Genomic DNA, 15,842 nt, shown 5'->3' with positions numbered 1-15,842 from the left:
ATAATGGTTATGCTTACTGATCTGAAATAACAAAAACCATTTGCTCTGAAACCTGTCTGTCTTGCTTCAACAGGATCTCCAGCAGAGCTGTCTCCTAGTACTCTCTCTCCAGTTAATCATAGCCTGGGTAAGCTGGAAATACTTACAATTATTTCTTCATTTGTAGTGACTCTTCATTATATATGTAATTACTTTAAAAGTGAAAATGCACTATAAGAAATTAAGAGCTATATTAAGAGGTGACTGTTGGGTTGGCTTCCTGGTGTTAAATATAATGGGGCTGGGTTAATCACTTGTTAACAATTACTCTATTTCTGTACTTGTTGAGCTCGTAGCAAAGAGAGTGATATATTTGTGTGTGCAGGAATAGCATTTATAAAATTAATAGTTTAAAAGATGTTTGCTTGTCTGTAATGCTGCCCAGACTTGCTGTCTTCCTTGTGTGTGTGTTCTGCTGCTCTTCTCATGTACTGTTTCACCTGTAATCACAGCACAGTTGTTGCTCCCACATTAGTAGCCCACCTGCTTTGATCCAGTGCTATTGCTGTGTGTCTGTGTAAGTGCCTCAGGAAGATCAGATTGCCATGGGTTTGTTTAAGGAATGGTGACAGGATGTGACAGGAAAATGCAGAGCGCTGAGTAAGTAATTAGGGTAGGTAAAAAGGGGAAGCAATGAAGTAAAAACCTGAGGATACACAGGGAAGATACTTTGGTAGGGGACAATAAAGTAGCCTAGAACTATCTTTTATCTAAAGAGACAGTGTAATACAAGAGAATGTGATATTTTTTTTTCATTTTGTTGTTCAGTGTTTGATAGTTTAATGTTTTCTTTAATGCTGCCAATATACTTGCAAGCTACAGAAAAGGCAACAGGAATGTCTCAAAGACTGGTGCTCAGAGCACCATTAGCTTAATCATTTTGCCGAGCAAAATGCAAGTACTGAACTCAATGAGCTGTGGTCAGATTAGATCACCCCTTCTTCCCCTCCTCCTTCCCTTGTGTGGAAGATTGAATTCCATTCTGTTTACTGAAGTAGGTAAAAAGGACAGCAAGCAAAATATAGTTTGAGTACTCTGAGGAGACTACTGCTGTCATTTCTGGGATAGACAAATAGCAGAGTAGATCGATCTACTTTCAGCCTCAAAATTTGTGTTAAGCTTGGTTTTTAAAATTTTTTTTTAGACTTGCAACCAGTTACTTACTCGGAGCCTGCGTTTTGGTGTTCAATAGCATATTATGAATTGAATCAAAGAGTGGGAGAAACCTTCCATGCGTCTCAGCCTTCCCTGACTGTAGATGGCTTTACAGATCCATCAAATTCAGAGCGATTTTGTCTAGGTCTGCTTTCCAATGTAAACAGAAATGCTACAGTGGAAATGACAAGGCGACATATAGGTAAAGATCTCTGATCTTTTAACTATTTAATTTCATTTTGTTGGTTAAATTATCTGGAATGACCTAGGTAGGATGTGTATTGGATTCCTTTCACCTTTGTGCAGCCAGCCATCAGCCCTATCTCTCAGGGCTTGTCAAGGATTGTTTGGTCTCTCTGGCTGAGAACAGAAGTGGAAAGACACAGAGTCACTCTTTCTGAAATTAGGGAGAAATGTAGCAGCCCCTGCCACTAGCTTGAATTGGGAGGAGATGTAGTGATGAGCTGAAAGGCGCTGCCTTTCCTCACTCAGTAGCCCCAGAGCTGGTGCCAGCTGCAGTCACATGGCTGTTGCACTAAGGGCAACACAGGAGGAGCCACTCTACTGTGTGGCAATCCTGTAGCTCACATTGCTGTTCTTTCCTTCTGGAAAATTATGGACCAAATTTGTGCACCAAAGCACCCCGGGGACAGGTTCATGGCCCCCAGGCTCCTCAGTGGGCCACTCTGCCCTGGGCAGCATTTATATTCAGAGTTGCTTGTAATTGAAATTCAAGCTTTATTTGCAAAATACTCCCATCTTGCTTAATTTACTGTAGTTTATAAAATACAGAATTGATAGGATGAAATTCTGAATTCTTTTCCAAAATGGGAAAAGTTGCTATTGAGAACACATTGTTTTGATGTCATTAAGATTTTCTTTGTAATGGTTAGTCAAGAATATTGTTGTCCACAATGCAGTGTCTGACTTTGGGTTCTTCAGTAAACTACCTTCTTTGTTGTTTTTTTTTTCTTCCCTGGATACTTTTATTAGCAACATTTACAAGATATTTTCATTGTTGTTTTCACTTGCAGTGAAATTTAAGCCTCTTCTGTAGAACCAACTCCTTTTATGCCAAGTCCAAATGTCAAATCCAAATGCTTGTCTAATGAAATTTTAGATGTGTGGAAACGCAGGCTGTGCCTCTGCTGACTGGTCAAAATGATCAATGATGAGGAAAAACAAAAATCTCATGAGCCCTTACTCTTTAATAGAGGAGCTCACATTTTGTTAGAAAAATTGTTTTAACGAAAAAGGCGAATGGAAACTATCGCCTATAAAGTAGCTTTTAATTATAAATAGTTCTCTCTGGGAGATAAAGTACACATTATTTACTTTCTGCTAGAAATAAACCACACAGATTTGTTTTCCACTCAGAGAAACAGAACAAAATAACAATTTAAAGGTGGACAATTGAGGGGTTTTTTTCACAGTTGGTTTTTTTTTTAAATAGGGCTAAATGAAGTCATACTGTTTTTGTTAAAGCAGTACAGGGTATGCAGTGGGTTGTGAAATAGTGTGGGTGCATGCAAGCAGAGAGTGTTGCAGTGGTGATCTTGTGTTTTCTCTTTTGACCATAGTGGCCTGTGCTGCTTCACATACAATGCTTTAATATTGGCACAAGTTATAATTCTGTTTTTATGAATACTGCTTCTGAGCTTGGATTTGGTTACAAGCCATTATATGGCTGGAAAAGGCTCTTTCACTTTTGACCAAATATTATTCTGCTTTTCCTTCCTATATTCTGCATTTGTGGGAGAAAAATGCAATTTAATTGTGTTCTGCTCCTGCTACAGCTGTCAGCACAGCAGTGAGATGCTGTAGATAATTGATTTCTGTTTCTGTTGTAAAGAAAAACCTTGGTCTTCTCTGAAAAGTAAACTCCCTTGTTCCCCAATCTGCTTGTGTCATACCATAACAAGAGTTCCTTTGGATTTTACTGCAGGCAGGGGAGTGCGTCTGTATTACATTGGTGGAGAAGTTTTTGCCGAGTGCCTGAGTGATAGCGCGATCTTTGTTCAGAGCCCCAACTGTAATCAAAGATATGGCTGGCATCCTGCAACTGTGTGCAAAATTCCGCCAGGTTGGTATCCTACCAAAGGTCTTGTGTGAAAATACCCATGGAGGAATTCACTAAATGACATTTACTTCCATTTTTTTGTAATACCTTCATAGATTCAGGCTTCTGTGTAGCAAACGCAAGTGTATTCACTGACTTCTTTTTTGACTTCTTTATAGGATGCAATCTAAAAATCTTTAATAACCAAGAATTTGCTGCTCTTCTGGCTCAATCTGTGAATCAGGGCTTTGAAGCAGTTTATCAGCTTACTAGAATGTGTACCATAAGAATGAGCTTTGTTAAAGGATGGGGGGCTGAATACAGGTAAGAAAAGAAAACCATTTGTTCTTAAATATGGAATTAATAGTTTTTTGTTCTTTCACTAGTACCATTTCTGTCTGGCTTGAAAGCCATTCATACACACTTCTTGCTGCTATTGTGGATATTGTTTCTGAAAATTGAACCCATATTTTCGCTATTTTCTCCCGTTCAGCTATGGAACTGCTAAGTTATAAAGTCCATAAACTGTTCCTAGTGTTGCATTGAAGCCAGCTGTTGAGCAAGGAATGTCGTCAAAGTTCCATTCCCTTGCTCAGCCCTGCTGGCTTGCATGTTGTGGTGAAATCTGCAACATCATCTTGGAGTTTCCAGTTGGTGCTGTGAGATTATTTGTTAGACTTGCAGTCATTCTGGTCTCTATCCTGTTCTGCATGTAGCATGAGTTCTTTAGGCTGTGGCTCAGGATGGTACCCAGTGGAGAGACTTGCAGTGCATCTTGCAGAATGAAATAGCTGGGGAACTAAGGGATGGCAAGTATTTTGGAACTGGCAGTGGAAAAAGCTTTGCAAGAAACAGTAAGAGGACTCTGTTTATGTAATAAAACTTCTAAAAACAGTTCTTTGAGTGGAAAAAAATAGCATTCTATCTGCTTTTGAATAGATTCCAATTGTGTTCTCTATTAACACAAATGAAAAGGTTTAGTTGAGGACAATGCCTGTTTTCAATGTAGTATGGAAATTCAAGAAGAAGAGGAATTGACTTCTAACTGAGCAGTTTTAAAGATTTCATTATTTTAGAGAGCTAGGGCTGTGGTTTTAAACAAATTTCTTAAACCTCTCTAGAAATTGTCCACTGAAAGAATGAAGTCTGACATGTCAATACCCTAATGCAATAAATAATGATTTTTTTTTAAGCTATACCATTTCTGAAATTGAATAATGATATGTAGGCTCCTCTTGTGTTGATTCCTTTGCCTACTCTTGAAATACATACATGTAAATAGCAGTGTCAGAATGTGGGGGAGGTTTCTCAGCTAAATGAAGCCAATTTTGTAATAGTCTAATGAGAAATTTGAGTAATGGAATAAATTGGTACCTCTTTGTTAGGAAGAGCTACACAGGAAAAAATCTGGCTCAGGTTTAAAGAGCTATTGGATTTGGCTCTGAAGGAGTATGTATACACTTAGGCATAATTAAATACAACATTCAAATCTGAGCAGAAGAAAGGCTTAATCAGTCAGATTATGTAGAGGCACCTTGAAGTAAGCAGTGTAAGTGCTCATTTAAAACTGTGGGGAGGCTTTTGTTAAAGTTACTTCTGAGTGGGGAGAATGTTGGTGGCTGATCTATAAGCTGTTTGTAGACCATAGGATTGAAAAAACTGCAGTGGTAGCATTGCCAAAATAGCACAAAAACTGGTTACTGACTCATGCTGAACTAATTTCTTTGCACCTCTCTTTAAGGTGATGCTAATAAATTACTGATACACAAAGCCTGTAAATATGCTGCAGTTGGGATTAGAGCAAGAAGAGGTGGCACTGACGACACAACCTTGAATTTAAATTAATGTAGTTCTGACTTGTCAAAATGGACTAGGAAACACTGTAAACCCCATCACTCTTGTTAAAACATCATTATTATGTGCTTCATTATTATGCCAAAAAAACATTTCTCATAGAACAGGCTTAGGCAAAGGCAAAGCATTACTTGCATTTTAGGCATATGTGCATAAATGTGCAGGTATGGCAAGATGATACGTTTTATAGGCTTGGTAGACAAAATACATAACAAAGATTTTTGGTTTGTTACATGTTGGCCCAAATTTGGCATGGTAGAAGTTCAGATCACCAGTCAAATGTTCATGTTATTCATGGTCCAGGATCACCTTCTAAAGAAAGTTCAGCAGAGGTAATTAATGATCTTTGAACTGGAAATCTGTGGTTGAAGAAGCTAAGATTTTAGCTTTAAGATGGTTGCTCAATGACTGTCACTATTTTGTCAATTTTTACCAGCCTGGTGCAAAGTGAGGATTGTTGAACAGAACCGGTTGTAAAATTTTGAAGAAGTGTGTTGTGAAACACACTGTAGTGGAGTTGACAGTGGTGGAACAATGAACTTCCTTATTTGGGAGAGGATTCAAGAGTAAATGGAACTGTATTTCCTGTGGTTTAAATTTGTTTTTCTGTTGTATCACTTTGTTCTGTCATAGGGCTAAGATAACTGTTTGGTAGAGTGCTGAAAGAACACAGACCCCAGCTGCTGTCCACTCCTAGAAAATGTGAAACTTTTGAAATCAATCTTCACTGTCTTAATCTCTCTGCCTTTCCAGTTCCTCTGTTTATATAAACAGATTTCCTTAAAGCAAAGGGCTGCAGTGCTGACAGTAAAAATGAAGGAGCTAGGTTTGTGTCTTACTAATCTGCTGCCTTTGAATCTTGGGATAGCTGGAATTACTAGGAAAAACTGGCTTAGCAACCAGAATCTTGCCAATCTAGTCAGGGAAAACTCCCATGCCTGGAGTGGATACAGTGAAATAGGATTTCTCAGGCAGTTTGTTTTGTTCAATACTGATTTCTTTACTTTGGAGATGAGAAGGAAGGGTTTTGAACAACAGGTCTCAGAAACAAAGGTACATGAGAGAAAGAATGAAGCTTTTATGGTTTTCTTTATGGTTCAGCTTTACTGAAGTTTTCTATATAATGTATAAATAAGGGCTTCTATTGTGGAAAATTATAGGCAACTTAGTATAGCAGAAAGGGAAAACACTATTTCTACTTCAGTTGTTTGTGTGAGGATGTTGCATGTTCAAAACACATGTAGAAGTGTAAAATTACAGGAAATAAGAGATAAAGTTTGGTGTTCCTTTGAGATACCATCACTTAGCACAGTATAACCACACACCATGTTTTGATAGTGTTTCTGATGACATCTGCTGATTTCCTTGTACATTTATCATGTCATTTGCTCCAAAAAGCCAGAGCTTATGATCACCATCAACGTTGTGCTGTTTGTCCATGGTGACAGTGCAGAGCCAAGGATTGCTATTCTGTATTTCTGAGTAGTTGCCTACAAAATTCAAATCCACTTATGCATGCAGACTCTTGAAAGGTTGAGATACAGCAGCACACAGTTGTTTGTGGTGTGAACACTGCATCACTTGGACAGCCTTCACTTCTGAAGTCTTCTGCATCACTTTAACCTTCACTGAATTTCTTTTTAGAAGTAAGGCTCTTGGTGTGGCACTTGAAGGAAATACTTGTGTTGTTATTCTCCAAGGTGAAATATCCTTGATGTATTATGGACAAACATGTAATTACTCATGTGTCTTATATATGTGAAGTGCTTTGGAGCTCTGGGGCTTTTTTTTTTTCTGGAAAAAGTTCAGTAACAGTTATGGTAATGGTTGCAGATTTTTATATCTCTGTGACTAGATATGGATAGAAACATATTTAATCACATGATGCAGAATTTTGTGGCAGCTGAACCTGCTTTCTGGCTGCAGTGGGTTGACCCTGGCTGGATTCCAGACAGCCACCAAAGGATCTCTCTCACTCCCCTCCACAGCTGGACAGGGGAGAGAAAATAGAGCAAAAGTGCATGAGATAAGGACCGTGAGAGACCCCCCCACCTAATACCATTGTGGGAAAAACAGGCTTGATCAGAGTTATTGAATGAATTTATTGCTAACACAAACAGAGCAAGATAATGAGAACTAAAACACCTCCCCGCCTTGCCAGCTCTATCTTCTCCCCCAGCTGCAAGGGGAGGTAGGAGTGTGTGTCTTGGTCAGTTCTTCACATGTTGTTCCTGCTACTGCTCAGGAAAAGAACTTGGAGTCCTTCCCCTGCTCCAGCATGGAGGTCCCTGTCACAGGAGACGCTTTTACATGAACTTCTCCAGTGTGAATCCATGGGCAACAATTCCCCATGAACTTCTGCATCATGGGGCACTCTTCCAAGGGGTACAGTCCCTCAAGGACAGGCTGGTCCAGCGTGGGCTCCCCTCTCCACACAGAGGGATCACAGCCTCTCTCAGGCATCCCCCTGCTCCAGTGTGGGCTCCTCCAGGGGCTGCAGGTGCATCTCTGCATCCCTGTGTCCTCCATGGGCTGCAGGGAAATCTCAGCTCTGGCACCTGGAGCAGCTCCTGCCCCTCCTTCTCCACTGCCCTTGGTGTCTGCAGGGTTGTTCCTCTCACATGTTCTCACCCTGGTCTTCTGTGGCCACAATTAAAACTGGGTAACAACCTCATTTTTTTTTTCTTAAATATTTTATCCCAGAGGCATCACCATTCCTAGCTGGCCCAGCCTTGACCAACATCACATCCATCTTTGGAGCTGCCAAAGGATACCTCTGCCAGACATGGAGGAGGCTTCTGGCAGAAGCTCCCCTGCTGCCAAAACCTGGTGACACCAACCCAATATAGTGACTTTTCCCTATTCTTTGTTTTCTAGGCGGCAGACGGTAACAAGCACTCCTTGCTGGATTGAGCTTCACCTGAACGGGCCTCTACAGTGGCTGGACAAAGTATTGACTCAGATGGGCTCCCCTTCAGTTCGCTGCTCCAGCATGTCCTAAAACTCTCCTCTGTCACCAGTGGGCTAAAAATAGAGTCCAGTCAACAGACTTAATATAACAGCTCGTCTGTCGTAGTATTTGTGTGTGGTCCCCATGAACTGTTTACTATCTAAAAAGGTTTTTTAAAAATAAAAAAAAAAAAAAAAAAAGGAAAAGAAAAAAAAAAGAAAAGAAAAAACAGCACTTGAGGTCTCATCAGTTAAAGCACCTTGTGGATTCTGTTTCCTATACTCTGATACTAGATGAAAATTTAGTGTATAGAAAAGCCTTCTTCAGAAAGAAGGGACAGTTCTAAAGACTCTTTAATGGTGTTTTTTATTGGGTATATAATTGAGTGTCCTAATGGTTATCAATAACATGAATAGCTAAGTATATATACAGATAATGTATCACGATCTCAAATATCACAGTATTGTGCTGTTCTACATTTTAGTTCCCATAAACAGCCATTTTGGTTTTTGATTGGGGCAGGTATCTCTTAAAATTCCAAGACTTTGCTCCCTTATTCTTTTATATTTTTTTAATATAAGCAGGTTTTCAAGTTGTCCTAAACATAAAAAGACTTTCCTTATAGAAAAGCTGAATTTTTTGCTGCGTTCTTAAAGAGAAAATCCCTCCATTGGAAGGGGAAGAAATGTTTTGAGATTCATCTGTGAAGTCTTAAGACACTTTATATACTTAATGGGGCCTAAAATGAATTCATATTACAAATTCTGAGTGTCCATCACACTAGCAGTCTGCTTTTTGATACCCATCTGAGTTGATGCATCTGTTGCCAGCAGCGTTACTGGCAGTGATGTAATTTGGGACTTTTTTTGTACCTTGGATCATTGAAATGAGTGGTTTTTCTCATGGACTGAGAATTTACCATGGCTTTGGATTTTTGATTAAGTGCACAAGGTTATTGGCTTACCCCTTACATCTGTATTTTTTTTCATTGAATAAGTCTTACCCCTTATCATCTGTATTTTTTTCATTTTTTCATGTGTCACTAAAAATAATGGGGTTTAGTTTTTGGAGCCGTAGACCTTGAAAAATCATTTCCCGGGGTAAGCTAGACTCTTTTTGTTTAGGTTTTAAATAGATGCAGCTTCTTAACATATTTCAGTAACAGAATTTAAATTTCTTATCTGAGTCGCTTTTATAGTTTACTTACACACCAGATCATACGCATTCATTATGTCATAATGGGCCTTGTTATTAAAAGTAGTTGCTTCTGCAAAACCTCTAGAATAGTGGTTGCTGAGGTATGACCAGCGAAGGAGGACTTCCAGGTTCTTCATGACAGTGCATGTTATTGTGAACCCTTGGACACTACAGCTGCACCATATTAAAAATATTCTGAAATATATTCTACAAATAAGTCTGGGTTGGGGCTGGGTTGGGAAACTGTATAGAAGGGTTATTCTGACTTGAAAAATACACATCTTACTAACAATCTTGTGATCTAGCTGTCTGTCATTCTTTTGTTATTGTGGCAGTAGCAGGATTGCCTTTGTCTGTTTTTTTCCATTGTTTCATCAATTACACTAGTTCTGTACTTTGTAAGTACAGCTAGTGATAACTTAGCTTCGAGAACAAAAATGTGGCCAGTGTTACAGCTTTTAATCACTTGACTGAATTGATGGTAGTGATGGATATTTTTATGCCATAATGACTAGGGCATAGAAGCAATACCAAAAAATCAAGCCTTGAGAAAATGGGCCAGACACCTTTCAAAAATTGGCAAAGCAGTTACCAGTTTGTGCTAGTTTTACCAGTAGACTAATGTATTGGTAGAACTTGTGAGTTTAAGAGATAAGCTTCATGCGTGTTGCATTTGCCTAATATGTGAATACACTAATAAAAGTTTTAATTCTCACAATGGCTGTTTGGTTGTTTTTTTGGTTTTTTTTAAATTAATTGTTGTCTGTATTTTTTTTGTTGAAGGTTAGGAGTTGCCCTAATCCACCCAGTTAAATGGTACAAGTATTCTGCATGTGGTGGGTGGAAAGGTAGAGTTTAGATCTTAGTACCACTTTGGAAGCAGCTGTTGTGGAAGTTCTGGATCTCTGTGTGTTTGGTGCTACAGACTCCTACTCCTGATGGAGTTTATTAAAGCAGTTGTTTTTCCTTGCCACAATCAAATTGCATCCTACTGTCTCAGGTGTTTACTTTCACCTGTGAGACAGATAAGAGCAACTTGTCTGGGTCAGACTGACATTTTTGAGCAGGTTGCAGCTTGAATCAGTTGGGTGGCCTAATTCAGTGGTCTCCTTGCTGTGGATTTCTGAATATGCCTTTCACCTGTGGCAGTGTTAGTTGCTTTGCCTTGAGCACTGCAGTGACCTTGACTGCCTCTTGTCAGGGTGAGTACTTGCAAGGAGAGTGCCAGGACCCTGCAGACACTGCCTGTGGTGCAGGGCCATTCTGGGCTCCGTTGAAGTCACTGTTTCTGACTTCTGCTAGTACCACTGAAATGTTCTCCTGTCATTGCTGTTCCAGCTGTGTCTTAGAGGCACGAGGGAACTTACCTGTTTGTAATGTTTACTTGTCTATGTTTCATTTAAATGCCTGTGGCAGTTCTTGACTAACTTTAACTTACTCCTGTTTCTTAATCCAGTGCCTGACTTACCCCACTGCTGTTCTGCTCTTCTTCAAAACCATGCGGATGACCCCAGCATCTTGATGCAGAATGCCCGTGGTATATAAGGAATGTGACTTCCTCACTCTCCTCTTCTGCCAGTCAAAGTACTGATGACCAAAATACAAATAAAGTGAATTTTTTTTTTTAATGAGGCTATTTTGCAAAAAACAAAAAATCACCTAGCAAGTACTCATGCAGAGATGCTCTCAGTAAAGTATGGGGAGGCAGCTGGTTATCTGTATCACAGAGCTGGAAAAATTCTGTACAAACTTTGTGTAAGCATCGACTTTAATTCCATGAACTAGGGTTCCGATCTCTCTTGTTACTAATCTAGTGACAACAGCACAAGGTGGTTGATGTAAACATCCAAGCCTAAAAATTATTTTGGAGGTGCCTTTTGGCAGCTTGGGAGTCATGGAGTTGACTTTTCAGAACCCTTCCTCCAAAGAAAAACTTGATTTAATTTATAAGTTGTCCCAGGGTTGGCTTTGATAACCATGTCAAATGCATGGACTTTGGCCTCTTTAAACTGTGAGAACTGATTGTAGAGCGTCATTATTTCTGCATGTTTCCCCCTTCCTTTTGCACGTGGCTCCTTTCTTGGTGGCAAGATCCCTGCAACAGGCATTCTCTACTCACATTTCAGCACCTTGTGTGGAGTCCTTTGACTTTAGGTGGTGCTATACAAATCTGGAACACCATGAGAGCTGTAGTGTTCTCTTGATTTTATTACAGGACATTGTGTTTAACCAGATCTTGACCTCCTTGAGGCCAATTGCAGGCAAGGAGAGTAAATAATTTAACTTCAGACTTCGTATAAAATTGACAGGGAGAGGTAAAATCTGAATTTGGCTGTCTGGTAGCATAGGCTGTTGGCCAAGGAGCCTGTTTTAAGTGCATAAAGTAAATATAAATATCTGCCTTAAGAGGTTCTCTGATGCTATCAAAGTAGTCAGCTAAGATGTTTAAGAATAATAGGTTTAAACTAATTAACACTCAGCTAGAAATCACAACTACTATACTTCATCAAGCTCTTTGTTTTCATGTGTCCAACTTTTTTCATGTTGAAGTGGGAGGGTGTGAAGTTTGGGGGTTTGATAGTCATCTGCAGCTCAGAATAGCTGGCACAATGAACTGTGTTTTGCTTTAGCCTTGAAACTTGTCACACTTCATTGTGGTTACAGCTTTTTTTTTGTTTTTTTTAGCGCTGCAAGCTGAAATTTTACTGCAGCTGGGTTTTGAGTTAAAATATTGTGAAATACAGGATTTCACTATAGTCCACCCACATAGTGTTTTACTTGAGTATGAGGCACTGTTCTTTTTACCAAAACACATTTGGCTAACCTAATTTCAGGGATGCTGAAGCTTCAGTGCTAGCTCTAAAGCATCAGTGAGGTACTGTCTTTGTTAAAAAATATTATAAAAATAGCAAATAACATTCCAGCTGCATTAGCAACTGCTTCTGGAAGAGAGGAAGTTCCACCAAAGTCAAAACCTTTGGTCCCCCTGTCAGGCCAGCAATAGGAACAGATTCTGCCCCCACATGTCTTGGTAGGATTAGCGTGCACTGCGCACCAATGTTGACCAAGGTCTTGTATTTCGTGGTTCTGATGTGCCAGGCCAATGAATCCACACAGTCCAAAAGACACGGTTTTCCCTGACCTCTACCTGGCTAGAGGCAGGGCCCCTCTAAACCTGGTTATCCTTCTTTTCCCTGGACATACGGAGGTTCCTTCAAGGGCATCAGACATATCATCATCAGCATCATCATCATCATACATGGCAGTTTGGCTTCAGGCTACTGGAGCCGATTTCTTTATAGTGGAACTTCCTCTCTGAGTCTTGTCCTCCTTCAGTTCACGTACCTGTTGTGCCAGAGCAGCTGTGAGTCTTCCATCCCACCTCCTGATGTTTTCCCCACAGTCATGCAGGAAGAACCACAGCTCGTGGGGTGTTCCTTCTCTCCCTGTCTGGGTGACTTCTGTGTTTGGTACAGAACTTCTCATCTGTACTGCAGAGATTTGGAGAAAGCCCTCTTTGATCTCCTCCCTGAGTTTCTTGTGATTCTCCTCCATCTTGTCTTCGAATTTCTGCAGATGTGTTTCCACAGCTGCGATTCTTGCATGTGTGGGGCCATGCACGGCATCTGAGTATGCACAGAGCTTCTTTGCCATATCCAGCACGGTCTCATCTCTGTCATCCTGCTTCATCATTGCTAAAGCAAATGCATATTCTTGTGGCTCAAGTCATACAAATTTTTGCCACATCACGGATGTACATGGTACCAAGTCTGGATTCCTAGTGTCTAGGTCATCCAAAAAGACAATCTCTAACTATTGCCATTTCTCTGAAGCACTGAATCCCTTGTTCTATGATCTTCTAAGGAGTTTTCTGCATATAGAGATCATCTGCACACAGATATCTTTGTGTCACACTTCCCAGGACCCGTTCCCAGAGACTATAAGGGTCAGCCCCCCTCATCATCCCCTGGTCAATAACCGGATCGTGTGACAGGGATCCCAGATGCCTCGCTTCAGTGCCATCCAGAACTGTAGCCTTACCTGCAGCATCCCACAGACGGACTAACCAACTAATTATAGATTCATCAGGTCATTGAGTGTAATCCTTTCTCAGGCCACAAAGGTCCTTCAGGGAGAAAGGCTCACCAGTGCCTTCTGATTTTTGGCCAGTTGCTGGTCTTGAGGGTCCTTCCCCCGCATCACCATCGTCATCTACTGCCCGATAGGTTTTGGTTTTGAATTTCATGCCTCTCGTCGTAGGAGCAGCAGACACTGCCTTGGGCTCACTGTCTGGCTTGGCTGCAGCCTGAGTCACTGGGGTAGCTGCTGATTTATCTCCCTTCCCTACAGCATCTAGCAGCATGCAAAAAGCATACACCAGGGCCCAGCTTATTGCAATGAGATTTTTCTCCTTAGAGTCGTCATGGCACTTCTCTTCCAGATACTTCCCTACTTCATCTGGGTTCTGAATCTGTTCATGAGGAAATTCCCAGGCTATAGGTTTAGAAAATTCCATCAGGGTCTGGTCTGTTCTCTCCCATTCCCCCCATCACTCAGTGTTTTACACAACTGTAAATGTGTAAATGGTCCACGTGTGGGTCAGATCAGCCCCTCTGGACATCTCAGCCCTCATTCTAGACAAGCTGCAAACCAGATAGAGGAAGCTTACCACATGAAACACCAGTAAGTTGGTATTTCCTTGACATCCAGGGGAAACAACATTTTCCAAAAGTGACATAACAGATTTAAAGGAGAAGAAGGAAAGAAAAGGCTGGGAACCCTGCTCCTCCTCTAACAAACTGATTGCAATTACTAATAAGCCCCCAAAACATGCACTGAAACTAGAACATGGGGTAGGGCAAAGAAACAATAAACCATTCTAACAAACCCCAGCACCTTTATTAACTCCCTATAAATCATTATCACCACACCCAGCAAAAGAGCTACTCTAATCCATGCCCCTCTGCATGCCAGGGACAATACTGGAGCTCTCTGGATAGGAAAACATCCTAGGGACCAGAAAGGTATTAACACCCCAAACAGGCCTAGGGAGTAGAGAGACATTATAAACTATTGCTTAATTCCAATACAGAGTAAGTGAAACCAAAATGCAATCAGTACAGGCTTTTTCCACTTTCTGGAGCCACGTGTTGGGCGCCAAAATATTTGTCCTGGTTTGGGACAGATCTGGGAGGAAACTTCCCTAAGGGGTCTCCTCTAAAAAACAAATTCCAGCAGTCCCCCCCCCATCTGGTTCAGGAGAAAAATCTCCTTGGAGAAAAGTGGAAAAAGCCTTTGTTTGCTTCACAAACAAAGTACTCACAGACATTAAAAATAAATAAATAAATAAAATTATTAACAAAATTAAACCAAACAAAATTAAACAAAAATTAAAACAATGAAGCCTTCACTTGCTCTGAAGTGATGGAAAATTCAGAGACCCTTTTTGTGGTTCAGAGAGAGTCCTTCTGCAGGTGTGGCTCAGTGTCTCCAAGCTCAGCCTGGCATCCAGGCCCAGTGTGCAGCTTTTGAGTGATTGTCCTGGTGTCCTGGACCATAGGAAAACCAAACAGTTCCAGAGGGGGAAAAAAAAATCCACAATCCTGGGAAAACTTTTCTTGCCTTGGCTAACAAGGAAAACCAGTGAAAAATGCAAAGAAAAACTCCTGGTCTGTCTCTCATTCTGCACTGCTGTGAGATTGGAGAGAACTGAACTCTTACCTCCATGTTTTCAATACAAGCTGCAAAAAAATCTGCTCCCCCCACTGCTCTCTCTCTGGGCCTAGCTTGAAGCTACAGGACCATTTCAGGGCACACAGCAGATCAGGTGATAGGGGTACAGTGCATCATAAAGTCACCCCAGGACACCTGCTCAGTGACTTAATTTGCACCTTGTCTGAAGCTTTATCACTATTAAGAAAATATTAATGAAATGTGTTTTTCCTGACCACTTAAGTTTGGCTAGGGAACAACCATCATAAACCATATTAAAGGAGGGCTTTTAAATAACTCTTCAGTCATGTTGGTCCTCTTTTCCATATCTCTTGGGTAAAAAGTTCTCTGAGTAAGGTTGACATCTCTTCTCTTGGGAAAGCAGAGTGTGTTGAGCAAGGTTCTTCTTGTCCTGGATTGTCACAGCTACAAGAACTAGAACCAAGGCTTCAAAGCTGAGAGCAGTCTTTGATGTTGCATTAGCTGTTGTTTCATTAACTGTAATCAGGATCAAATCTAGTTAGCTAGCAGAATAAAAATGAATGACAATGGAAATGTAGAGATGTCAGACCTTGGTGCTCTTGATCCTTCTCCCCCATGTAGAAGATCTAGTCAGAATGGATTTGATAAAGCCCAGTTGCTTGTCCTGTTTCTTTTGGAATAGGATCCAAAGTGTCTATGGGCATAGACATTCTAGCCCTACTGTTTTCCCAGCAGGGCAAGGTGAAAAGAAGCAAGCTTCTGACACTCTTGATTTTACTGTTAGCAGCAACATTTTTGCTCTATTTGCTTGCCTAAAACTGTATTAAGGTATCATAAAGAATTTATGCCTCATGAATTAATTGAGCTTATGAGCAATGTGTACCTGAGGCTGCA

General features: G+C 40.6%; 1 protein-coding gene across 20 annotated transcripts in view; it reads left to right on the top strand.

The window, feature by feature from the left end:
- SMAD2 (SMAD family member 2) overlaps positions 1-9,972 on the top strand; it is a 49,674-nt gene extending 39,702 nt beyond the window's left edge. For 14 of the 20 annotated variants that reach the window (XM_023944028.2, XM_023944027.2, XM_023944026.2 and 11 more), the window contains 5 exons: positions 74-127; positions 1,184-1,396; positions 3,140-3,277; positions 3,433-3,577; positions 7,985-9,972. In XM_023944028.2, the coding sequence (XP_023799796.1) occupies positions 74-127; positions 1,184-1,396; positions 3,140-3,277; positions 3,433-3,577; positions 7,985-8,108 (674 nt within the window). In that variant the 3' untranslated portion in view covers positions 8,109-9,972. The remainder of the gene's footprint in view (positions 1-73; positions 128-1,183; positions 1,397-3,139; positions 3,278-3,432; positions 3,578-7,984) is intronic. The other 6 variants (XM_086870099.1, XM_023944030.2, XM_023944029.2 and 3 more) reach the window with 1 other exon arrangement.
- Positions 9,973-15,842: the final 5,870 nt, after the last annotated feature.

The sequence above is a fragment of the Cyanistes caeruleus genome, chromosome Z (genome assembly GCF_971803275.1).
Source record: "Cyanistes caeruleus chromosome Z, bCyaCae1.hap1.1, whole genome shotgun sequence".
NCBI lineage: Eukaryota > Metazoa > Chordata > Aves > Passeriformes > Paridae > Cyanistes > Cyanistes caeruleus.
Note: the sequence above shows the minus strand (reverse complement) of the source record. Positions and strands in the feature narration are given on the sequence as shown.